This window comes from Anser brachyrhynchus, assembly GCF_964034855.1.
Source record: "Anser brachyrhynchus genome assembly, chromosome: 2".
In the NCBI taxonomy this organism is placed as follows: Eukaryota; Metazoa; Chordata; class Aves; order Anseriformes; family Anatidae; genus Anser; species Anser brachyrhynchus.
The window spans coordinates 52,972,007-52,998,034 of record NC_137695.1 but is presented as its reverse complement, the minus strand read 5'-3'; the positions used below and the strand labels follow the sequence as shown (position 1 = coordinate 52,998,034).

Genomic DNA, 26,028 nt, shown 5'->3' with positions numbered 1-26,028 from the left:
CAGGAAGGAGGGACGTAGGCAAGCCTACTTGCCAGTTTCTTGCTGAACAACGTGAAAGGAATATTTGAAAGCTTTAAAATTTGTAGAGAGCAGTACGGTTGCTCTACTGAGAAGTATTTCACGAAAAAAGTTATATCTGCACTTTAAGATGTGTAAAATTCACAATATCCTACAGTGTAGATTCAGTAATTTGCAGAAAAACGGTGATATCCATTACTTAACTCCAATTTTAGTTTAGATTTTGTAACTAACTGGTAGAACCAAAATTAAGAAAGTCACACTGAGAAAGAACTAATAGAGTACATCGATGAGGCTGACATGTTATGTAAGAATTCAACTCTTGCACTGCATGGTGACAGCCACCATTGAGTCCTAAACCAGAGACTTTTAATGTCACCTTAATTAACAAGGAAGGAAGTTTGCCAATGAGTTTACTTCCACCCCTTTCCTAGCAGCAAGTTATGCAATATGCAAGAACCTTTGAACCAACAGCTCTACAACAATACCCCCCGCCCCAAAAACCACACGCATACCCATCCCACCACCCCCCTTCAAAATGACATTGTAACGAGGACAAAGTCTTTCAAGGAGTTCATTGATGAAAGTTACTTCTAGAATCTATACATACATTAACCACCACACACATACCACAACTTTGGTGTAGAAATGTTGACGCTGAAGCAGGCAAGGCTAAGCAGAAACCTCTTGTTATCTAGTTTCTCAATACAATATACTTTCACCAAAAATACTTGTTTAGGTATTTTCTATGAGTTTTCACAGATCTTTCCAAAATAATTAGTGGCTTGCAATCTATCTATCTATATATATATATATATAACATGACTATAAAATCCCATTTTAAAGTTATAAATGCGAAAGCCAAAATAATAGCAGCCTCTGCTGTTAATTAGCAGCTTGTTCATATACAGAGATACCAAGGACATACTACACACTGCAGTAATGTAACTGAATGTCACAGGAAGCACCCAATATCTTCCTAAAAATCAGGTTCTAGACCTTTGAAATGGGGCACCTGAAAATGCATTCTTAGCCAGTGGATACTTCTGAGCTTAGATGCAGACATATACAAGTTGAACAAAATTTTGAAAGCAGACGCAGGTAGTCAAATTAAGTCTCCTACCTAAAGTCTCCTACCTAATAATACGAACTAACAGGGTTTTATTTCTAGAGGTAGGTTACTGACATCCTCATGGAACAAACAAAAGCCACACTTACCCACCTAGCTTAACGCTGCAGGAAAAAGAAAGATACCTGGCTGATTGTAAAAAGGTGATCTTCAGTGCTGCAGATTTCTTTCCCAATTTGGTTCTAAGCAAAAGACCTTCAGCACACAAGTTTGAAAGACACAGGGCATGCACGTGCAGTGGTGACAGCCACTGCGTTAGCAGACACACTAGAACAGGTCACATCAACAACTGTTCATGTTCATAAGTAGGACACAAGACACAAAATACATGCTATTTAACCTTAAGTGAGTTCTGTTTGTAAACAATTACCAACACAATTGAGATGGTATTTATAAATGTACAAAAGGAAGGCTAAAATGCCTGAAGTAGTATGCTCCTACCACACAGCAGAGGCCATTTTTAGTACATGCTTTATCAACATCTAGTCAAACTCGTCTTCTCTCTTTATGGCACTTGCAAACAGAAATATTTCCCACAGTTCACGATGAACCCAAAAGGCATTAAGAACTCCATGCATGCCATGAGATCCAGCAAATAATAGCACCATCCAAGTAGAAAGCATAGTACTTCAGAAGACACCCATGCCAGGTATAGCACTTCCAAGTGTGGTTTTGGACCAGCTTACTTGAGGGAAACAGAAGTGAAATAGTTCCCTTTTAAAGATGTGATAAACTGGGCAACTTTGCCAAGTCTGCCTTCAAACAGAAGACAGAACTGAAATTAAAACCAAGTCCAAATACTTCATCAGCAGCACCTCGTGCACTGGGACAGCCCAGTCCTGGATGCACAGGCAGTCTCCCCCCATCACACACCACTGCCCCCAACACATGAAGGGTTTTTTTTTCTCCCCAAGGGAGCAAACAGCTATGCTCTTGAAAAATAATGCAGGAAGTGAATAACTCTGCCAGCCAAAACAAAGCCTGAAGTCAAACGTAGTCATTTGTAAGTATGATAGTTGCCATCACATACACATGCTCAGCGCTGCCAGCTGTAAATGAGATTATTTGCAGAGACTGTAAAAACCCAAAGATTTAGTTACGCTCAGAAGAGCTTTCCATCTGCTGAAACCTCACTCTGGGCAGGGCTGGGCCTAAGTTACCACCATCGCCACAAGAAGCCTACCTGACCGAAAGTCATGGTCTGTGATCCATCCTTAGTGGGCATCTTCTCCAAGTCCCCTGGCAGAGCCCATATAGGATTAAAGCCCAAGCCACCCTCCCACCCCTCCACGCTGGCACCAAGATGGACCGGCAGAAGGAAGCCAGCACTGCTCCTTCTCTTCAGGGCTACCTGGCTGTTTGTGACAGGAAATTAAGATCATCCACAGAGCCTGCTACATTAACTTATTACTCAGTTTGTTCTGTCCTGCCAGTATCCAGACTAGTGGATGGCGCCCTTTTTGCATCTACACAGTAACTGAGGACTCCTTTACGTGGTCAAACTGACCAGCACAGCAAAACAACCCTGCCACCAGAGCTACAGCAATCAGCCCAGCACACTTCTTCAGAAGTGAAATCTGAAGGCTTGGAAGGTGTCACATTTGAAGCCTGCTGCTACCAGAAGAACCTCACATCTTCATTTCTTACCCAATTCCTCTCTTTGTGCTCTGGATAGGAGGGGAGGGTCAAATTCCACCCCACCCCCCCGGCCTATTGAGAACACAAATCTGGGGCTACAAAGAGGAAAGGTGCTACTTCATTTTCCTTTTTCCAGCCTTTCTAATGAGCCAATTACCATAGTAGTTAGGCCCAGCCAGGCCCCTCTGCTCCACACCTCACATTCCTCCCCTAGGGAGAGGTTAAGGCCTTGTGAGACAAGCTGGCTCTGAAAGGGTCTCTAGCTCCTGCTAGGCCTGCAAGTCGGTCTGTCATGCCTTCAAAACTTCTTTCAAAGCCACCAATCCATAAAAACATTACAAGTAGAAACCCGTAATTAACGGACATGTTTGTTTTTACAGCCATGTGATTCTTTTATAAATGGACACCTCTATTTTAGCACGTACGGCTTTCACTTCAGGAGAGATTAAACAGTATAGAACTCTTCAGCTTGGCGAAGGTGACTGTGGACAAAAAACAGTGCATTATCATAAGCTGTGTAGAGAAATATATACAAGGAAATCATTTTCCCCTACCACAACATCTAGGATCATCCACTAACACTATAGGCAGCAAGATCAAAACAAAAAAAATGTTCAAAGCAATGAAAATTATTTCTTTTCCATATAAGACAACTGAATCATATAACTTGTTGCTATGTAAGGTTAGAACCAACAAGTATAAAACCCACTGTAACCTCTAACTAAGGAAACACTCTCTAGAAGAAAGCAGAAGGGCTGTTCAGCGCATTCATGTGCTCTTGTCTTAAAGATTTGCCACAGTTGTAGTCAGAGAAGTAGTAGGAGAACCTTTGATCTTGCAAAATGCAGCAATTCCTAAATTTAAGATTTTTTTTTTAATGCTAACATACAAACAAGCACGCTGTAAAAATTAACAGAGCAGCGCCAAAGTACCTGGGATAAAATGAAGGAAAAGAAAATGCCTTTAATTGCTCAATCAGTGGGCCCTAACATGACCCATATCCAGTCCAAAGACTGCAAACAGGCTGGTGACACAAGGAAGAGATCCTTCATGGTGAGAACAGGAAAGACCAATTCCTGAAAAGTGATGTCCAGTGAGCAGATTTAAAACCCTAACACCACTGAAAGGAAAAGCTCTCATCTCCCTCCCTTATCTCACTCGTCCCATCTTGGGTCACGTATTCCCAGTACGTATCTTGTGCCAGAACTAAAGCTCATCAGACCCAGCTACTTTACCTCGTTAAAGCAGCAGACCACCAACCCACAGGCACAACCAGATGTTCCCCAAGAGCAGAGGGGAGGGAAAAAGTGCTGCTTGGCCAGGGGCAGGACAAGGCTAAGCTACAGTGACAATGGTGACGGAGAAGCGAGACTATTTTTCCAGCAACAGTAAGGCTTTTTGAGTGGCTCGGCTGCTCATGGAAACCTGCCAGAAGTCCTTATCATAGCAGGGAAATAAACCTGCTGTACTTCAGCAGTTCTGGTGCAGACAGAGCCACACCAACATAGCTGGACTCTGCATGAGGAGAGCACATCCACCACCAGCAAGCACAAGCTACAAGCTGTTCCTGTACAGATTTATTTGGATGCCTGCTTTGCGCTAGGTGCTCGTTGGCATGGTTAGGGCAATCAGGATTTATACCTCTTTGAGCTCCCCTCACACGTTTATGCCAAAGGACCATGCAGTACCTCCTTGGGCTCAGAAGCAGTCTGTCCCTGGAGAAGATGCATTTAAACCAGACAGAGTCCCATACATTTTATTCCAAAACCAAAGGCCTCGGGCTCATGCTAGCATTCATTAACAGAAACTATGAGGCAAAGAAATATGAAAATGGGTCTGAATATGAGAATACCCATGTCTTCTACACAGACAAAGCTTTTTATTCCCACAAAACAATGATAAGCTACTAATTATTTAACTCCCCACTTCCTTTATGTCACTTCTAGGTTTTTCTCCCATACCTTAAGTCTCTGTTCAGTATTTATGTCCTATTTAGCCTGCTCCTATACCCAACATCTAGAAGATTATGTATTACCCCCTTGTTCTCCTATTCCAGCTGTGACTTGCTGAGAAGGAGGCAGGAAGAGGTACTTTCTAAACCACCAGAAAAGGAGAGAGGTGCTAAGTATTCAGTTTGGAAATGTAAATCCGCCCGCCCCCTTCTGAAGTATGCCGAACCAGCCTCTCCAGAGCTCATGTCATCTAAAGGCCACAGGAGTTCTCTAAAGATATTCTTGTTAAGAGGATTTAGCCCCTTTTAAAAAGGACTTAACATGTGGGTGGTGTCTCCATTTAAGCATTTTCTCATGGCTAAGAAAATGGCCCTCTTCTTAAAGGCTTATCTTTATAACCCAAAGACAGTAAGAAATTCTCCACTATTTGAATTAGAAACATTTTGAGCAGCTTTCATTTAGAGTAGCTCCATTTTTAAATACCGCAATTTGCAAATGGTAGTGACTTTCTCATACAAAGCGGGAAGCCAACAGCAACGAGAATGTTGCGGGGCACCTCGTCAAACAATAATTTCTCCTACATAGGCCACGCTTTCATGATTTGATTGACAAATCCAATCATGAGCTGAGTTGATTGACAAATTTGCTGCCATCAAAATGGCATGGTGTCAGTTCCCCTGCTTCCTTTCCTTCCACCCTGTGCCCTCTTCCCAGCCATCTCCTTCCCATTACGGTCCCCGGCATTTACCAGACCATCCATTAGCTGGTTCAACCTGCTTGCCCAGCAGAAAACTTTTATTTACGTATTTTGGTTGGGGTTAGTTTTTCTACCAGGGCTGGCAAGTTGAACTGCCCCGGGAAGCCGGAGGAGCCCTGGGGCTGGCAGAAGGGAAGCGGCACCAGCTCCTGGCAAGGAAGGGAGCAGGACCCATGCCCCTAACTGCAGCACTGACCTGTTGCTTGGGCCCACCTGGTCTCCACTGGCAGGGACTCAGACTTGCCCCAGGACCCGAGCAGCGTGAGCTGACGGCTACTTTGCAAGGGTTAGTTCGACATTACTGCTCGCGTTGAAGCCGTGGCAGCGGCTCAGTCCTGCCAAGTAACAATTTCCATTAAATCTGCAGGAATTGTGAAAAAGTCCCTTGTGTCGAAGGGCCGGGCAGCCTGGGCTCGCTGGGGTGCAGAAGCCTGGTTAGTGACCCTCAGTGCCAGGAGCCACCACGACAGGCAGCGGTGCAGCCAGAAGCAGGTTTGGGACAGTATCGAGATGCCTGCTTGGGAGATGGAGGGGTGTGCGAGTTCTCACCTCTCCTGGGCTGAAGGCGCCTGCTGTTAGGGGCTAGGCTACCTTTCCAGGCTTTTCCAGCACAGTTACACTTACACAAGCACAGATAAAGTAACTAACATATTCCCACAGGGGAAGCAGCTTACTTTGGCAAAAAAAAAAAAAAAAACTTTTTCTTTTGCTGATATAAACGCCTCCCTGAGCGGCCTAAACTACACACTGCCATACTAACTCTTTTCCACTTATACCATAGTTTATATTTGGAAGCGATGGCTGGGTTGCCAGTGCAGTTACATCTGCAAAGACAGCGTATTTTCATAACCCTAACCAGCGCAGGTGTGCTGGCCAAATTTCAGGCTTACCCTCTCAGTCTTTTGCATAGCAGGGCCGTAATTTCAGCTGGGGGGTCTCCGTGTACTATTTGTAACTCAACTAATCAAGAGCTAAATTTATATTGGTGCTGCTTGCCTGGGCTCGCTGCCTCAACTACCCAGCAGTTTCTCACTCCTCTCACCAGTCTTTGCTATCAGTTTCTCAAATCAGATCAGCTAGGAACTACCAGGAAAATACCCTCGCCTCCCGGTCCCAGAAAATCTTTTGCAAGATTTGGTTAAAAATGGATGGGAGACAGAGAATTGCTAAATGGCTGCGTCGTCTTCCTGCCAGGACGATGAAAGCGCTTTGGCCATTCCTCGCGGAGCAGCAAGAAGAGGCAGAGCCCTGGGATGCTTCAGCCTTGCTTCCTGACAGGCAGGTGTGCAGCAAACCAGCGCGGTTCCAAGAGGGGCACTCACGTGAGCACAGCTGTCAGGGCGGGGAGGGATGCACAGCCTGCTTCCTGGCGTGTGCTAGGGATTGCTTTATCGCCCTGGGAGGGTGCCAACCCCACACTAAGGATACCGCCAGCCTGACCAGTCTCTTCCTCCCCCATCCCACATCTCCCCCCTGAGTAAACAAGGGGTCTGAGGATATGCAGCACAGACTGCCAGGGACTTCTGGCAGGCAGAGCTTAAAATCACCTTCTTGCGTCCAAACCTTTAAGCGGGGCAGAAACCTTCCTAGGTTTCACGGCAGGGAGTTCTTCCCATTAAAGAGGTGAATGCTATAACACAAAATAATAATAATAGTAATAATAATAATAACACCCTAAGCTTGTGTTTACAGTCTTGTAGCACCCATTGAGGAGAAACGTCAAAAGACCCGTCCGACGCCAACATCCCTCCCACAAAGCAGAAAAGCCCGTACAATCGCTCCCCCAGAATCACCCTGTTACATTCGCTCCTCTCTGTACCGGCGTAACACCATCTTCTAGGAATCAAGCCTTTGCACAGGACGGACAAATATTTACAGAGCAGCCTGAACCGGCCCGTTTGACACCACGCACCCTCTCCCGACGCACCGAGCACCGGCAGACCGATCGCCCTGCCCAGCGAGGACGCTTCTTTCTCGCTCCGGCTGGGACTTGTCAACCGGCCCGAAACTCCCATCCCGACCTCGGCAGCCAACACCTGCGAAAGCCTCCGCGAGAAGAGCCTCGTGGCACCCCCGTGGGCTGCGCCACGGGCGAGTCGCGCCGGGGCCGAGCTCCCCAAGGGGCGTTTGGGGACCGCTGGCACCGGCTGCGGCGCGCACCGGGACCCCTCCCGGGGCCGGGCGGCGGGGGGGGAGCCAACAGGTGAGCGCCCCGCGCCGCCTCCGCCACGGAAAACGCCTCGGCCCGGCCCTAGCGGGCACCGGCCCGCATGGCAGCCCTTCGGCCGAGCCCGCCGGGACCCCCGGGTCGGGCTGCCCCCTCCCCGGGGCCGGGCAGGTGAGCCGGGATCCCGGGCACGGCCCCCGCCGTGACAGCCCGGCGAGGTGGGGGGGTAAACGGGGGGTCGGGGGGGTCCGTGGGGGGGGGGTCAGGGGGTTCACGGGGGGGGATCGGGGCGCGCCGTGGGAAGGGGACGGGAGGCGCCCACCAGGGGGATTGGGGGTGCCCCCGGTCCTGGCAGCCCCCCCCCCCCCCGTAACTTGGCGGAGCCCACGAGGGCCAGGCGCGCCCCCGAAAAGGGCGAGGACAAAGGAAGCCCCCGAGCGGGGGGCGGCGGGCACCGGGGGATGGGGGGGAGCCGGGGGACAGGGGGGTGGGGGGTGGTCGCGGCACCGGGCTGGGGGGGCGCCGTGGGGGGGGCTGCGGGGGTCGCCGCCGCCCCGCGAGGCACTGACCTGCTGCAGGGGCATTTCCGAGGGCGGCGGCGGCGGCGGGCGGCGGCGGGCCGGGGGCGGCCGGGGCCGGGGCCGGGGCTCGGGCTGTCCCAGGCCGGCGGCAGGAGGAGGAAGCGGCGTCCCCCTCCCCCCGCTCGGCTCGGCTCGGCTCGGCTCGGCCCCCCCCGCCCGCCCGGCTCCCAGTCACAGCCGCGGCCTCGGCGCACGTGTGCGAGACGTCACCGGCGGCTCCGGGGGCGAAGCGGAGACACCGGCGGGGCACGGCGCGGCCCGGCCCCCGGCCCCCCGCCCGTCGCCCCCCGGCCCGGCCCCGGCGGGGGAAGGGGGCTCCGGCCCCGGGCAGCGGGGTCCCCCCCGCGCCGGCTGCTCGCTCGCTGCGCCCGGGGCTGCGGGACGTGGCTGGGGGGGGGTGGGGGTTCTTTTCTTTTCTCTTTTTTTTTTTCTTTTCTTTTCCTTTTTTTTTTTTTTTCCTCTTTTTTGCAATAAGACCCGGCGGCCCGGGCCGGAGCGGGGCGGGGGGGTAGGAAGGAGCCAGGAAAGTTTATTGCAACAAAGCGCCGTCTCCGCCTTTCCTGCCCCCCGCCCCGGGCCCGGACGGCGGCGGGGAGCCGTGGGCAGGAAGAGGGCCTGCCTGGCGCCGATCCCCACCGTCCCCTTCACCCTCCCGCGGGGCCGGGGGAAAATTACCGGGGGGCGGCCTCCGCCTCCGCCGAGAGCGGGCTGCAGCAGCGCCGTCCTGCCGGCGGGTCCGTGGGGGGTGCAGTACAGCGAGCTGCCAGCGGGCTGGCCCCCATCCGCCGCCGGGGCAAAGGCACCGGGAGCCTGGGCAGCAGCGGCGGCGGCGGCGGCGGCGGAGGAGACAACACAGGGCGCCCCCGCCGCCGCGCCGGTGCTGCGGATCTGGATGAAGGTGCCGGCGGCAAAGCGGGGTGGGAAGGCGGCGGGGGCCACTCTGCAGTCCGAGGGCGGTGCGGGCGGCTGCGCTGCCGGGGCCGGCGGCTGGAGTCCCCTTCTCATCCTTCCCTCCGGCTCTGTCCCCGCAGCCGCGTCGCCTCCTCCCCCCGTCCCTCCCCCCCCGGCCTTCCCAGCCGCTTTCCTCTTCGATGCCGAGGCCCCGCGCAAAATACTGGGGGGCGCGGGTGCCGGGGGGGCCCCGGCTGCAGGATGCGGGGCGCCGGGGGGGGACGGAGGCGGCGGGGCGGGCAGATGCGGCGGATGGAGCGGGGCCGCTCCCGCTGTGTGGGGCCGGCTGGAAAATGGCTCCAGGAAGCGGCGGCTGCTGACAATGAATGAAGGGAAAGGAGACGGGTTACGCGCCAAGGGCCTCCCGCGAAACTCGGATTTCCCGCCCTCTTTTCAAACCAAATTTGCATAGCCACGCCCCCGGGGCGCGCCCCGCCCGCTCCGCCGCCCCATTGGCCGCCGCCGCCGCCCCCGCCGGCCAACGGGCCGCCGCCGCCACGCCCCGCCCGCTCCCCACTGGCCCGGCCGCCGCCGCGATTTGCATGCGGCCCGCGGATTGGCCGCGGGGGCGAGGCTGGGGATTCCCCCTCGGACGGGCCGGGATCCCGGTTCGCCGCCCGCCTGACACTGACAGCTGCGGCGGCGCCCGCCGCAACGTGCCCGGGGGCGGGGCCTGGCGGGGCCACGCCCCCCCCCGAAGCCACGCCCCCGCCGCGCCACGCCGGGCTTGGCGCGCCCGCGCTGGACCCGGTCTCGTTCCGGATCCCGATCCCGATCCCGGTCCCAGTGCCAGGTTCCCAGGCGGTACCCCTGCACCGTGGGTGCCTAGGTGGGAAAAGGGCGTCCCTCGTTCTGGGCGCGTTTGTCGTCAGAGGGGGATATTCTCCTCCATTTGGCTCGGGAGAGGCCCTGATTGTGCTCCCGCACGCGATTGCTGGCACTGCACATGAGGAAAGATACAGGCTGGACGGAATCCAGAGGGAAAGAAGAGGAATGAAACACGGTCAGAGAAACGTGCGCTACCACAAGGGTTGGTTTTTGTTTTTCCGGGGTGAAAAGCAGGGGAAGAGGACACGGCAATGGTGACCTGGTACAAAAAAAAAAAAAAGAGGTCACAAAGAGATTGCTTTTCCTCCAAAGAGAAAGTAATGGACTTTCTTAGCAATCCTAAATTCAGCCTAGATAACTGGGGGGCAATTGATAGTAAAGTGGAGCAGCCCAGCATCAGGCTACCCGGGGGTACTGGAAGTTTTCAAACAGACAAGGGAGACTTCTTTTATGGATAATGCAAGCTTGGTCTGTTCACTCAGGACCTTCCCAAGTCTTCACATGGTCCTTCCAGCTCAGGCAGGAGCTGGGCTTGGCTGAAACACGTCACATTATTCTGCAGAACTGTAGCATTGCTTAAAATTTCAGCTAAATCTGCGGTTCTGCTATTGTGGATCACTCCTTCGGTGCCAGCCAGCAATGCCTAGCTTTGTGCCCATGCAGCTGAGAGATGTGCTCAGCGTGCCTTGGCCATGGCGGGCATAGCAGCACCTTGCTGGCTGGGGGACGTGCATCCCTGAGCCTCAGCAGGAGGGGAGAGCAGCACAAATCTCTCTGTGCTGCAGAGTTCTTTCATTCCGGTCACATTACTTCATTTTCTCACCTTCATTCATCAACTCCAGAACCATTAGACCCAAACCTATGGAAAAAAGAAAAGTCTTTTGGAGCAGCAAGACAAAGCAGAAAAACGTTGCTTCCTTCAAATTCTCTCCACATTGAGGTATGCCGCCACCTGGAAAAAAAGGATTACTTATCACCCTGGGCATTTTACATGTGTAATCCCTTTCACAGTCTTGTTTTCCTTACCGCAGGAGGCACGGGCTTCAACCACAAACACATCTTCAGTCTTCTTCTGGGTTGCCTTTTATTGTCTTCCTGTGTCGTGCTGTCTTGCATCTTCAGGTAACCATCCGTCATGTGGCAGAGTCCTGTGCCAGGACCGGCTGCCTTTTAGCAGGAGTTTACAGGGGCACATCCAAGGGCCAAAGCAGGGCAGATGCAGAGGAGTGAGGGCAGCGGGTGAGTGGGGATCTAAAAGTCCGGATATAGAGAACTATGAATGCATTCAGGCAGTAAGCTTGCTTATAGTTTAAAATAAAGTTGGTTTCCTTTGTTGTTGTTGTTGTTTTGTTTTATTTCCCCGTGTATGGAAGTGGTAACACTGCATAGCTTTTGCATATCCTAGAGGAAAGGGAATGGTAATAACAGGAAAGACTGTTCACCATAGTCAGCAATTAAAAGAGTAATGGGGACCCCTCAGGAAGGAAAGGTGTCAAAAAAGACATCTAGGAAACAATGTGGATAGAGACAACAGTCAGAGAGAGGGAGAGGGAGAGAGAGGGAGGGTGGGACGGAGGGAGGGAGGGATGGAGGGATGGATGAAGAGAGAGAGAAGGGAGGAAGGAAGGAAGGAGGGAAGGAAGGAAGGAGGGAAGGAAGGAAGGAGGGAAGGAAGGAAGGAAGGAGGGAGGGAGGAAGGAAGGGGGAAAGGGGGGAAAAAAGGAAATAACCAAGGATCCTTCAAGGTGAAGAGAAGAAATATGGGCTGTGCCATTACATGATAATGAAATAAAAGCAGTAAGGAAGAACGTTAACAGGGCACAAACATAGCAAAGTGACAACAGCAAAAAAGAGAGTCATTGAAACAGATTTTTAAAGAGAAAGAACAGAGAAAGACTAAAGTGTACAAATAGCCATGTAGACATAGTAGAAGAAGCTAGAATCCCTGAAGCAGAAGCTAAACGTAGTTAAACAGGGACCAAAAGAGGCAGTGAATAGACCGAGGCAGAGTACAATTCAGAAGTCAGTGTCATGTATCGGTTGTGCCATTATCAAAGTTTCTCGTAGGTTATTACTCTGTAAGCTGAGAGGCTGAAATAAAAGTAGAGCTAAACTATTAACAGTTAAATCCTATATTGTTTATTTGAATGCTGTTTTTCAGTTGAAATTGTGAAGGAAAAGGGTCTGGCTTAGTGCATAAGAAAGGTTAAATGCTTTCAAGAACGAAGCAAAGCCCTGCTATACTCAGAAGGACAGATTAGGGCACTTTAACTGAGCTGCAATAAACCCAGGAACGTTTAATCTATTTTCATGTAAGAAAAATAGTAGGAAATAAATCCTTACCCCAGCAGGAAGAAATTCTGCTGGGTAGCAAGGCTGTGTAACCAGACTTAAGAGTCACAACCCAGAAATATGCACCCACCAAAGGGGGTGGCCAGGAGATGGGGCCTGTAAGATGTGAATGGGGAGGTAGTTTGTTCCTGTCTTTTAGAGAATTAGAGTTGTGCTGAGACTGTGCTGGGGCTGGTGGAGAAACTTGAAGAAAAGCATGGGGTTCATCTGAAAAGTAAACTTTGCTGTCAGTGAACTGACTTGTGCAGAAAACACTCCAGGAGAAGAGGTGCATTTTTGTTTTCTTTTTAAAACAGAATCCTGTGGCAAATATTTCATTTTGCAGTGCGACCTATTAAATATATAATTTGTCTATTAATGGACAGAACCTAAAGAAAGGGGAAGGTAGAACAAACATAAGAAGTGTAAAGAGATCTACATCAAGCAAGCTACTTGCAGGGCCACAAACCTGTGTTGGTCTATAAAAAATAGATTTCTCTCTCCTGGGATGTTATCATCGAGGTACGTAGTGCAGAGAAAATACCCTGCAGACCTCAAGGGATTAGGAGATACTATAACTGAGACTGAGGTGCAGCTGTGATTTATCTTTCCTTGTGAGTATTTACTGTAATCCTATCTTTACCTTTATGATGCTATGCAATTTTCCCTACACAGTGCAACTTAAGTAAAAGGCTGTATTTGTCCTAAAATGGATGGACCTGTGTAATGAAGATTGCTTCCTTTGGGATTCTGACTGTTGTTACGGGTAGTGAAAGCAACAGCAGAGATTAAAATTTGCCTCAATGTTAAAATGTTTAGAAGCTGCCCTTGAGACCTGGATTCTCGTGTGACTTCTCCCATGAAGAAAATTCTGCACAACGTAGAAATGAAGACTGAGAAAAAAAATCCTGATTAAAAAACTGTCTTTAAGAAAGGTTTATATACTAAGAAGCAAATAAATGTATAGTACTGCATATGGAAGAATTATGAAGACACAAAATATTGAACAGCTACTTACTATGAGACCTTCCCATCCTACAAATCAAATGGAGTATTGTGTAGCAACAATGCATATTGTGTAGCAATAACATACATTCAAGTGGCAGAGCAGAGATTGTACAAAACAAACAAACAAGCAAACAAAAACTTATGCCATTTCTTAAACTTTGGAGGTCAGCATCACAGCCGGGCAAGGGAGAGTTGAGAAAGGAGGGAAGGGATTATGTGCTCAGGATCATACATCTGGAACACAGTTTGCATGACAGCAAGTGGACATCCAGGGGGAGTGTAAGAGTGGTAGGATATGTGGTTCCTGCTGTCGCTGAAAGTCTGGCATCCCATCATCCAGGTTGTTAATAAAAGCGTTGAACACTGTGGGCCCCAGTATTGACCCCTACCAGTCACCACTATAGATTGACCTCCAGCTGGACGTTGTGCTGTTGATGACAACCCTCTGGGCCTCACAGTTCAGACAGTTCTCAGTCCACCTCACTGTCCACTTACATTGCCCATACTTTATCCATTTTTCTATGAGGATGTTATGGAGCCTTACTGAAGTCAAAATAAGCAACATTCACTGTTCTCCTCTCATTCACTGAACCAGTGATCTCCCTGTAGAAGGCTACCAGTTTGGTCAAGCATGACTCCCTCTTCATAAATCCGTGCTGACTACACCCAATTACCTTTCTGTCCTTCATATGTCTGGAAATGGTCTCCAGGATAATTTGATCCATCAGCTTCTTGGGTATTAGGATGAGGCTGTCAGGTCTGCAATTCCCTGATCTTTCTTCTTGAAGAAAGTATTGACATTTCTTTTCTTCCAGTTGTGAGGAACCTCTCCCAGTCACCATGACCTTTCACAGATTATCGAGAGTGTCCTCACAGTGATTTTGGCCAGCTCCCTCACCACTCATGGGTGCATGCTGTCAGGTTTCATGAACGTGTGTATATCCAGTTAGATATGAGTTTGGCTGAGGCAAGGAAGGTACTCTTTCTCAGCTTCTTGCATGTCCTTTGTCACGAAGTCCCTTGACCCAGTCAGCAGTAGGCCCACATTTTCCCTTATCTTCCTTTTGCTGTTGATGTACCTAAGGAAGCTCTTCTTGTTGCCCTTTACATCCCTCTCTAGGTTCAACTCCAGGTAGGCGTTGGCTTTCCTAACCCCATCCCTGTATGCTTGGACAGCATCTCCATATTGTTGCTCAGTCATCTGTCCCTGCTTCCACTTCTTATATGCTTCCTTCCCACATTTGTCAGGAGTTCATTGTTCATCCATGCCAGCCTCTTGCTGCCTTTCCTTGATTTCCTGCTTGCTGGGATGGACCAATCTTGAGCTTGGAGGAGCTCATCCCAAAAATGTTGGAAAATGATCCCAAAAGTTGGAAAGCAACAACTCTTTTGGACCCCTCTTCTCTTCAGGACAGTTTCCCATGGGATTCTTCCAAGAAGATCCTTGAACAGGCCAAAGTCTGCTCTCCTCCAGTCTGAGTTGTGATCAACCTTTGGCTTTGTTCTGTCCACTCACAATTGCCAAGTTAGGATGACATCTTCCAAAGCTGCAGATACCAAGTGTCGGTGAATCTCTGCTAAGAAACTGCAAGCTGTGATGTATTAGACCTATCCTTGACACAATTACAAGTCTTTGCTCCAAAGAAAAGCCTGCCAGAATTTTTAAAGATAGCTTATGTTTCCTTGCTTTGTTTCTCAAGTAGTTCAATAGTTCTGTCCAAAATAGTCAGGCTAAGGACACCGCCTCATTGAAATTCCAGACCAAATGATTTAGTTTTCAGAAGGCTACTGATGACAGAAAAACTGGGTTTCAGAATGAGAAATGTTGGACAGCCTTAAGTATAGGCATGCCTACCTGCCCATATTTGTAATTGAAACATTATTGGATATAATCTGATTCTGCAACCTTTGAACACAGTTTGTGTCATTAGACCCTTGTTTCCTCTTACTGGGATTACCATTTACTCACTTAAAAACAAACATCCAACTAGTCAACTAAAAAAAATAATGAACCCTTGGAGAGTAAATGCCTAATTACTGGACAAACTCCTTTTTCACACTTATAAAAATTATAGGGACTATAATGATATTTGCTAGGATAGAGACCAAATTAAAAAAGAGAGGGAGAGAAAAGAGAGAAACAAAACTAAACAAAAATTAAACTGACTTTTTATTCTGTAATTTCTACTAGGAATTTGATCTAAGAATTTACGAGTGGAATGTCTCCTATGAGAAGCATGTGATCTAGTTTCTGGATGTATTTACTTAATGATTTCTGGAAACATTTGCAGGACCATCGTCCCTTATTTTTTGAAAGGCATTGACTTTGAAATGTCACTTTGACATTAAAAAAAAAAAAAAGTATAGGTACAGCCTTTTTTACCAGTGAGCCATCCCTCCCGTTTCAATGGTTTCAAGAAAAGCAGCAGAAAACCTTACTAGAGAGGGGGCATATTGTAAATCTATATCATTTGAAGATGTCTTATTCCAGAGGTGAGAGAAGTATAGTTCTAAGTGCAGAAGTGAATAGCAGGGGAAAATTGTCAGAGCTTCCTTTGGTGGCATCTTCTCAGCAGAAATAATTTTCTGGTTCACGAGAGTTTATTTTTTAGGATTAATGATTATTAGTATTTTTTTTAACTGTTGGCAGGTTCATAAAAGTCTGCCGATAATAGTCTTCTTCAGTAAGAATCTCAGTTCTTTGCGTGTAGTCATGCATTTATATTAAAAAACTATTCTGTGTATATCTATAAACTTGTTAATGCCTTCCATTTCTATACTTCATCACCTAGATCTAGTGGTAAAGATATAATTTTTATTTGCGGCACAAAATTTAAGAAAATACAATAAAAATAATACCTGCATTATAAATTCTCTATGTCAGCACATTTCTGCATTACGGAGGATTTTAGTGAGGAACATTGACTCTGACTATCTGTTTGAAGAGATGGAAGGGAACTATGCCCCTATCATGGAAAGACAGAAACATATGCTTGACTTTTTATGCAGACTAGTTATCACAAGGTGACTTTGTGCATCTGGGTACTACAGGATTAGTGGATAGCCTTCTTGCTGGACTGTTCATCTTTCTGTTGCAAATTTCTGCCTTTTTTTTTTACGGGATTAGTGCAAATGTCGCAGTTCTCAGTCATCGGGAATACAACTCAGTGCAGGGGGTTTCACTAGGAGGGAAAACAGACATGGGGTCCACTCCTGCGTGGTGGGTTCCAATCCTTTTGGTCAATTCAAGTTATTTAAGGACTTTTTAGATGGAAGCCAGTTACAGTTCTAGTGGCACTGGTGCTAGTGAATGAGAACGGACAGAAACCCCCTGAGAGCACTGCACGATGCTTGGCAGTGCCAGCAAGCAGGTCATCCATAGAGTAGCCATTGGCTGTTCCTACGTGCAGAGTTAGCTTACAAAGTATTTCACTGCTCTATCTTAGCCACCTGATCCTTTGTTTTTTCACATTGAAACACTCAGGCACAAATCCTTCTAAACTTCTGCAGATGCCTGAGCTTGCTCTGAGAGCGTGTCACTGGAAAGAAGGCAAAAGAAAAGGGTTTTTCATCTGCCTTACACTCTAGTGCTTAAAACATGCAGCTGGCATGAACTACCTAGGTTAACACCACTTTACTGCTTCATACATAACAAAAATGTGCATGTGCACAGAAGACACTCATGGGTTGTTCTGGTAGCAATCTGTGTCAATTCCATCTTTGCAAGTTTTCTGCATTTTCTTCACTGGATTGAGGGCTGGAATCCAGGTCTTTTAATCAGATTGATAACTTGAAATCACTTGCTGATGAGCCACTGTCACAGTGGTTTGGTGGGCAGTGGAACAGCTCTGTGGGAGAGCACCCACAGTCTGGGCACTCTCCTAGGACAGAGATGTATGTTTGGGCCAAAGCAGGCAGAAGACAAAATCGAACCCAGCTCTCCGTTAGCCTCACGAATGTTCTTGCTGTTGTGGGAAAACAAAGAGAGAAAATTCCAACTTCTTCTCTGTGAGTAATTTGCTGTGAAGATCCAGGTGAAGACCCCACCTCTGTCCTCACCATCCCTCACTGACAAGCTCCCTGCTCATTTTTGCCTTTTTGGAGGGAGGATAGAGAGAGGCAGTTCTCAATCCTGGGTGCTTGTTTCTCTCCATGCATTGGGTAGGAAGAGCTTAGGTGTTTGGTTCAGGTACACAGATTTCTCTAAGCAGCACAGGAACAGCTCCTAAGTGTGCAGTTACTTTGCAGGAGCCTGGGCTGGCAATGAGGTTATGCAGGTGGCAGAAACTGAGGAAGAGAATTAATGGCTGAGTGGCTGGCAGAAATCTTTCCTTCTTTGGGACAGAGCCTACAAGACGGGCACCACAGTGCTGATCTTATGTTCCCTCCGTGAATCCAGTTTGAAATTACCTCTTATTACAGGAGGCAGGAGCAAGACTATTTCATTAGGGCTCTGTCTCGTCTGTAACTCAAAGATTTTCATCTCCGTGTACACAAGGTCTCCTTTATCCTTCTTTAACTAGTGGGCTTGTTGTAGAAAAGTTATACTAGTGGAATTTCTTAATTCAATCCAGGTTTGTTACGTTTCTTTTCTACATTCATCCAGATCAGATAAACCTTATGCTGTATTTACTTTTTTGAATGCTTGCCTAAAGAATCTATGCACTGAGGCTGTTTCTCATAATGTGCTGACTTTTGGAACTGACTCTTTATTTACAGGCTTTGGCAAAATGGTTAGATTTATTATTAATTAACCAGAAAACCAACAGCCCTTTGTTTTAGAAAGGTACAGAGTTGCACAAAGGAATACTGTGTTACTGAAATTAAAAATTTCCTTCTGATTTTTTTAATAATTCATATTATCTGTGGTTTGATAGTATAGGTATTACCATTTTTGGAGGGATAAATCCTTTTCTTGCTTCTCTTTTACTTCTGAACCTCTGTAATATTTCATGAACCCTCACTGCCTCAATACTTTTTGTAAGGTTTGTTGAGACAACAGTTAAAATGTTCAGTGCCTTGTGAAGAGGCATTTCTTTATTGTGCTTTTCTTTCTTTCTTTTTCTTTCTTTCTTTCTTTCTTTCTTTCTTTCTTTCTTTCTTTCTTTCTTTCTTTCTTTCTTTCTTTCTTTCTTTCTCTCTTTCTCTCTTTCTCTCTTTCTCTCTTTCTCTCTTTCTCTTTCTTTTTCTTTCTTTCTTTCTTTCTTTCTTTCTTTCTTTCTTTCTTTCTTTCTTTCTTTCTTTCTTTCTTTCTTTCTTTCTTTTTCTTTCTTTCTTTCTTTCTTTCTTTTTCTTTCTTTCTTTCTTTCTTTCTTTTTCTTTCTTTCCTTCTTTCTTTTTCTCGCTTTTTTTTTTTTAATTTTATTAAATAAATCCATGTTTGCAAATTTTCACTTCCCAGCATGTAAATGTAACATCAGTTATCATTTTTCTTTACTTTGAATTGTTTTGTTGCAGAAGTATGGTCTTACTTCTCTAATACCTAGCAGCTTGTCCAAAATCTCATACTTCATCATCACAGGAGTGTTACTGTGAGACATGAATTTTGGAGGCATCAAAAATATTTAAAGCAAATAAAAATGCTCTCAGATAATGTTTGAATGTTATTTCCATATAGAAAGGCTTCAGAACCCCATTACTTTTAGACTGTAGTGGAAATCAGGTTAGCAAAATCCCATGGTTTTCACACTGGGTCAGAACTATCCCTGTGAGACTATCTTCTACCTACCATATTGGAAGTGGGGTGTTAATGGAGCATGATGCTAATGAAGCCATTTAGGGAATTCCTTTTTTTCTGACTTCCAGCTTTCTGTTTTGTCCAGAGCTGCTCAAATTAGGCACCTCCTGGAGTCACACGACCATGGAGTACAGGAAGAGTGATCCAAAATCATCCATAGCCGATTGAGACTTAAGCATTGACCCTAATAGCCTCTGCCCTTAGGCTGCAGCTGCCAGCTGACAAGTTGACAGCTTGGGCAGAAGTTGTCACTGCCACCAGAAGCAGCAGACCTGTCTTTCACTTATCATTTGTTCCTGTCCCTGTGCTACCCCTCCCTTTGCTGGTGGCTGGGGAACTGATCTGAGTTAAAGCCAACTACTGTTTGGGCTGGGTTAGTCCTAACTTGTACCACTTTCCTGTTGTTGTACCTGTTTTGCGGCAGGGCCACACATAATTTTTTTAGTGCCAATAAAAGGAAGGGGGCAGAGTGGAGAGAGGGACGGTCAGGTAGGTGCCTAGGGAAAAGAGAACTGAGACACCACCAGCTCAAAGCATCCATGAAACTCCAGCCTTTGTCTTGGCTGTGTCTTGGAGAAGTGCAGTTAATGCTGTCGTTTGAATTCTTGGTATGCTTTACCATGCTTTGACTGTTTCTTATTCGTTTCAGCATGATAACACACTGCTTCCTGCTTCTCTGGGCTTTTCTTAGCACTCGTGCTTTCCGAGCTGTGATCCTAGGAGCGTGGAGTTCGATGAAGATGTGGCTGTCTCAGCTGCCTACAACACAGGCAGGACAGTGGAGTCTGGTGGCCAAAGAGAAAATCGCATCCGCCATGATCACCCCTTCCACCGGTGAGATCTTCAGCAAGCAGCTCTGGCCTTATAGCTTCTGTTCCATGTGCACAACAGCCCCACACATGTTTCTTCGTGGCTGAACCCCAGCTGGATGTAGTGCTTGCAAGCTCCCGACAGCAGTCCCTGTATTGTATTGACTCTAGAAGCGATGTTAACAGTATCAATGTTTTCTCTTGTTGCTCTGGCTCCGGGCTGTGCTTGGTTTGTTGGGGTGCTGATGCAGAGCCAAGTTTCCTCATATGTAGAGCTAAGGGTTGGTATGAGTAAGGTAAGGTTGAGAAACTGGGGCAGTGCCAGTTGTCCACTCTCCAGGACCCCTCTATACAAGATGCATGCAGGGGTGATACTATCTGTCCCCCAAATCAGCGGAAGAACCAGCTGCAGATGCAGCTGGAGCAGACAGCTACAGGAACAGCTGCTGATCTGTCTCTTGATCTCAGTTTTAATATACACCAAGGTCCCTTTTGTCTGTTTTTCTTATTATTTACTTAGGTTGGCCTTTCTCAGAACCTCCTCCCACCAAACCATGACATTTCCTGCAATGACTTCATAGCACTTGGTTTTGCTTTGGTATCACCAGTCTTTATCTCTTTAAAATAAAAAACATTCTCTTTGCAACTCCATGGGCATCATCACAATGACAGGGATTGCAAACACTAGAATAGTTGGTTGTTGAGGTTGTGAGAGGTGGTGGTGAGATGGGAGGGACTCTGAGTAATATTACAAAGATGAGCAAATCTTTCTCCCTTCTTCTGGAGAACTTTTATATGCAAAAGCTGAGATGTTATGGTATGGCTGTCAAAGTTTTAGAAAATGATAGAGTTTGTGGAAGGGGTAGGTGCAAAATAAGACACTAATGTAAATTGATCTGTACTTCTATTAGAGAATAGTGTCTGTTGTGATGCAATCCTTGCCTGCAAGGAAAATCTCTTGTCAAGTTTTCTGGTCCCGCTCTGTCCCCAGGCTTGGGCACAACACATGCGTAAAGATTTTAGGATTTGATTCTCAAAATGATCAGTCTGGTTAGGCAACTTTTACAAAAACAGAGATTCAAGCCCATGAAAATCCTCAGTAGCTAAATATCAACATTTAGAAACTAACGAGAGTAGCTGCTGAAAGAAGCATATACTTCCAAAGTGCAATATTATTTATCAAAGTTAACAGACCAGAACTTCTTTATTATTATTATTATTTTATTTTGTGTAAAATATCTGTCTTACAATCAGAATTCTAAACATAGCAGACAACAAAATAGAGTGTTGTACCCTGTTTTCCATAAACAATTTAGCATTTCAATTTCAGAAAGTGTATGATGCAAGTAGGGTTAGCCGTGCGGGGGTACAAATGAGTTCTTGTTTTAGTCCTCAATTCATTTTTAAGTGTGACTCATCTGGGAAGATCTTGTCATTCTGGGAAAAAGGCAGCAATAAATCGGTTGGGAAACAGCAGATTTCTTCGGATCTAACATGTATATGAATTTGCAGTATGCCATTTCTAAGATTGTGAAACGGATGGATAACTTTAGGACCATGGAAACTTTGGAGACTGCTGTACTGAGATTAGTGAGGTGTTCATGAACTAGTCAACTACTTCATCAAAGTTGTATCAAATGTTATGTCTCTCTGCATTCCAGGAAAGATTGTGGGTAAATATTCAATCTCTCAGAAACACAAGAAATCTCATATTTTGAGCTAAATGACACCAAAGACAATAGGATAGTTGCATACTTCTGATTTACCCAGTGGAGCAGCACTACTGACATACAGACAAGGTCCAAGGAGAGGTATAAAATGAGCTGCCTGACGATTTCTTTCTAGATCTAAAGGAGGCAAGAAGCCTCTGAAAGGGTGCCATGCTGCAGAACAAAGAGCCAAACATTGTGTACATGTACTTGGCACGTGCACATGTTGCTGATGGAAGATCCTGGAGGTAACTTAGCAGAGAGCTATAGAAGCAGAAAATAGTTGGCTGCCAAGAGCTCTGGTGAGTATACAGGTCAGCGTCCCACTTGAAGCAGAATTATTGCTTGACTAGATCACATCAGATGTGACTTTGAGATGGAAGCATCGTGATAGACAGCATGAACAATCTTCCGATTACAAGCTCAGTGATAACAAGTTATAGATTTTTTTTTCCATATGCAATGGTCATAACCTTATCCACACACACTTCTTCAGTTCACTGTCACTTCTCTGTTCTCTTTCAAGTCACAAAAGCATTAGTCACCTACCAGCACAACTGTGCAAAACAACAAGCAAATGAAAAGATACATATCCAATTCTTCTCAGCTGTGCCTTAGAAACCCTCTACACCCACTGTCAGTTTCCAATCATTTTAAATTGTTGTGTACTTAAAGCACGTATTGCTACTGAGAAAATACTTACAAATGGAATAACTAAGTGCAGTCAAGCTTTTTGAATAGGTAGCTTTCCTTGCTGTTGCCTACTTATGCTGTTTGTACTTTAGGTTTTTAAAAAAATTGTTTGTGCTAGCACAAGTACAAGGTCAGTGAGTAATCCAGTGAGTACTGATTTCACAGGAATGCTAGCAGAGTATGTTAAAAAAGTTGATGCTGAGCAATATAGCTTGCTACAACCTGCCAGCAAAATCTCAAGTAAGGTTATCTGTCCACAGATGTATGTGTTACAGCGAAAGTAACAGTATCTAGGAACACTTCTGGACATGTTCACCATTCTCCCTAAACATTTCTGGCCATGGTTCAGGAATCACTCTGGGCACAGGCCCCTTCCTGGTAAAGCATCTGAATCATAACCACTGTTTTGCGGAATATTATGGATTCCTAATTTCACTGACATGTCCACCCAATGGCTTGTGCTTTAATAGAATGCAAAACTGCAGTTCCTGGAAAGGAATTTGGACTTGATTTTAAAATCAAAAGAGATGGAACTTTCCCCATACAGGTGAGGGGTGGGAAGTGAGGGGGTGTGAAGGGGGGAGTTGGGATTGAATTTATTTATTTGGGAGGGAATCATTTGAGTTTACTGTTTTGGAGTACATGGCTGCAAGTTCCAGTCACTGATGTGTTTTTTTTTTTCCTTTTTTTTTTTCCTGCTAGTCCATGGTGATTCAGTTCTTTCTGCTTCAGAAGATACTTATACACTGTAATCAAGCTTAATTTTTATAACATTGTGTTTTCCATTTCTCTGTTCATAAGGCATAATAATGCTGTTCTTTTCTGCATCAACACCCATTTTCAACATCCTTTTAAATAAGGATAGCTTAATGCAGTTATGTGGACTTCTACTGTAGTCCTAGTTCTCAGTCCCCTCTCTCTTACCTTTTCTCTCTGCACTAATTTCCAAGTCATACCAATTCTCAGCACCACACTTGAAGACTTTGTTCACCTTTGTCCAGCCTACAGTCTCTCATGTTGCAGGCAGAGCCTGTGTTTCTTGTTTCAGTAGTATGTTTTGCTATTGTTTGTTTGAAAAGGTCCAGGTCACCCAAGAATGACTAAGATCACTCTGTACAAGTGCCCTGTCCTTGCAAGTAACTCTGATCAGGCAAATCTGTGTTGTCCACAAATATTACAAGAAGTGACTTCATATTTACAAACGTAACAATTCTACTATCTTCATTTAATAATAACCCAAAATATAATAATGTCAGAATGTCAAACTAACAAAGGTCTGCATAAATATCTTTCTTTTTGTTAATAGCAACACAGTAACCTTAATTTCCTAATATTTCTGTTTTTTTTTTTCTTTTAAAGTTTTTATTCTACATTGTGTTGCTATCCCTTTATCAATTTTCCATTTATTAAACATTTTTTTTTTCTCCAAGTATTCTCCATTTTGTAGTTAATATATTTTTTTTTTCTTGAATATATATATATTCTTCAGCATATATTTATAGAGCTGCTACAGATCAGACACTTAATGGTGACATTCAGGCTTCAGGATCATATTCTTTGGGGCAGGTTTCTTTGAGTTTGGAGGGTTTCTCAAGATCAAAAAAGCCTTACTAAGGAATATCCTGAGCCAGTTTCACTGTAAACTACAAAGGGGCGATGTCAAGATGGAGACATCAGGCAGTGAAAACAGTATTTGAAAATGCAGATAGTATTATGCAGAAGCTTTGCCTAGTCATTTCTGTATTCTCACCAAAGTCTTTCATGGAGTATCTATCTAATTCTAAAAACAAATTATGAGAGAGAAATAGAACAATTTAACCTAAGTAGCAGTATACATATATATATACATATATACTGTATATATATGAGTAGCAGAATATGACGACTAGTTTGGAGTAAAGCAGAAGTAAAACTTTTGTCCTCATCTGTTCTATTAAACACACATCAGAGCCCTTCCTGAAGCTCAAGGATCTCATGTTTCCATAGGCCAAAGGCATGTACATAGTTTATACAGTCAACATGAACAATCAGTGCAGCTTTTAAAAAACAGCTAATCCATTTCTATTTGTTAGTACCCCAGCTCTGGTCAATTATTTGCTTCTCAGGAAGCCTGCTAACCATCTAGAAGTTTCTACTCTTCTACTTGTGACCACGTATAACATACAACATTCACTTGTAACAATATAAAATTTACTTTCCTCTTTACACTCTAGCTGTTAAATGGCTCTTGAAATACTTGCTTGGAGCAACAAGTATTTCCAAGTATGTAGTTCCCTGCTTTTCCCATTTGCAGTCTCGAATTCAGAAACAAACTTCAGGCACTAAAAGGTCTCCAGCTTTACTTTTCAGCAGAAATAAATCAGTTCTCCACCCTTTATCACATTAGAAGAAACAGAGGACAAAAGCAGTCTACCAAATTATTGATATTTTGAGACGAAGCAGTGGGGGGAGAATAACTATCTTTTTTAGATCTAACCAAATAGAGAAAGTTAAAATTGAGATTCCCTATTTTGACTCTCAGTCTTTCCTGTATGTCTCCCTTTTTCTGGAGAGCATCATTTACTGCAGTGTTGTATGTAGTAGGCTCTGAGAAGAAACACTGTACTCAAGGTAGGTGAAGCAGTTTCGAAATGAAAGTAGCATAAGCATTCTTTGCAAGAAGAGACTGTCAGTTAAAAATTCTCATTGTTTTAGGCTATCTGTCTCCTTTGTTACAGAATTTCACACAGTATAAAATGTAAGTCAAACACAATCGTTAACTATATTCACACACTTGGGAAAAAATTGCTGGTCCTTCCTTAGAATTATGAAGTAGTAGTTGGGATTTTGTTATGCATAGCTCTCTCAGGCTTGGAAACCACAAAAACTGTGCAGAAAACTTGAAATCTCTTCATTGATGAATGGGAGAGGCTCTGGTACATCCAGCAGAGGTAAAGGATGGTTTGTCTACAAGGAATATTTCTGACAATAAAATAATTGCCCCTTGCAGATGGCAATAAATATATCAGACAACAGAGAGCAAAAACCAGCTGAAAGGATCTTGCTCTTAGGAACAGTGTGATTTTTGGACCCATGGCTTGTTCAGAATGCTGAACTTCATGTCACAGCAAACCTTTTCATCATTTATAGGTTTTTGTTTCTTTTTTTTTCTTTCCATTATGTCCTTTGGAAATATAAAGGTTATCTCTGCATTTTGCGCTCTTCACCATATACAAAGATGGATATTATATCTGCAGGGATCTTAATGCAACAAATGTGGACTTTGGAAAATAATTTTTAATCTCAAGATTCCAGCATGTGTGAGGAACCAAAGGAACAGTTTGAGCAAGGAGTCAGGTCATAATCTATCTGCACACCCAACATGAGTTGAATTGAGCAAGCTAGAATAGGCGTTGCGGCATTAGGTCATGCTTTACCATCCCATACAGCACAGGATAGTTTTGGTGTTCCAAAAGCCTGATGTAAAACTCTGGGATTCTGTTACCAACCTGCCCTTCCACTCCCATGCCCAGAAATACTTTGCAGGAGGAAAAATCACTGTACAAAGCCATGGCTTGCCAATGTGGAAAGGATAAAAAGCCTTGCTCTCCTTTACCTCCCTCACTGTTAAATCTACAGTGCAGAGGCATGTATAAAATATTGGCAAATCCTATAGAAAGGGGAAGTAGGGACTATTGAGCAGGGATACTCAGAGCAACATAGTTTCAGCAATATTAATTC

At 45.5% G+C, this 26,028-nt stretch overlaps 1 protein-coding gene and 1 long non-coding RNA gene across 6 annotated transcripts in view; one reads left to right on the top strand and one right to left on the bottom strand.

Annotated features, from left to right (window-relative positions):
* Window positions 1-9,574, bottom strand: part of E2F3 (E2F transcription factor 3) — a 44,145-nt gene extending 34,571 nt beyond the window's left edge. For 2 of the 3 annotated variants that reach the window (XM_080579239.1, XM_080579240.1), the window contains exon 1: window positions 8,918-9,574. In XM_080579239.1, coding sequence (XP_080435365.1) covers window positions 8,918-9,247 — 330 coding nt within the window. In that variant the 5' untranslated portion in view covers window positions 9,248-9,574. Of the gene's footprint in view, window positions 1-8,230; window positions 8,415-8,917 lie in introns of those variants that run through there. The other variant, XM_080579242.1, reaches the window with a different exon arrangement.
* Window positions 9,575-9,897: 323 nt separating this feature from the next.
* Window positions 9,898-21,741, top strand: LOC308188787. 3 transcript variants are annotated; one of them, XR_013945758.1, is made up of 5 exons: window positions 9,898-10,223; window positions 10,864-10,961; window positions 11,053-11,143; window positions 19,747-19,931; window positions 20,427-21,741. It is a non-coding gene; the product is annotated as an uncharacterized lncRNA (long non-coding RNA). The 3 variants fall into 3 exon arrangements; XR_013945757.1 differs by having other exon boundaries at window positions 19,789-21,741; XR_013945759.1 differs by having other exon boundaries at window positions 19,747-21,741.
* The last annotated feature ends 4,287 nt before the right edge of the window (window positions 21,742-26,028 follow it).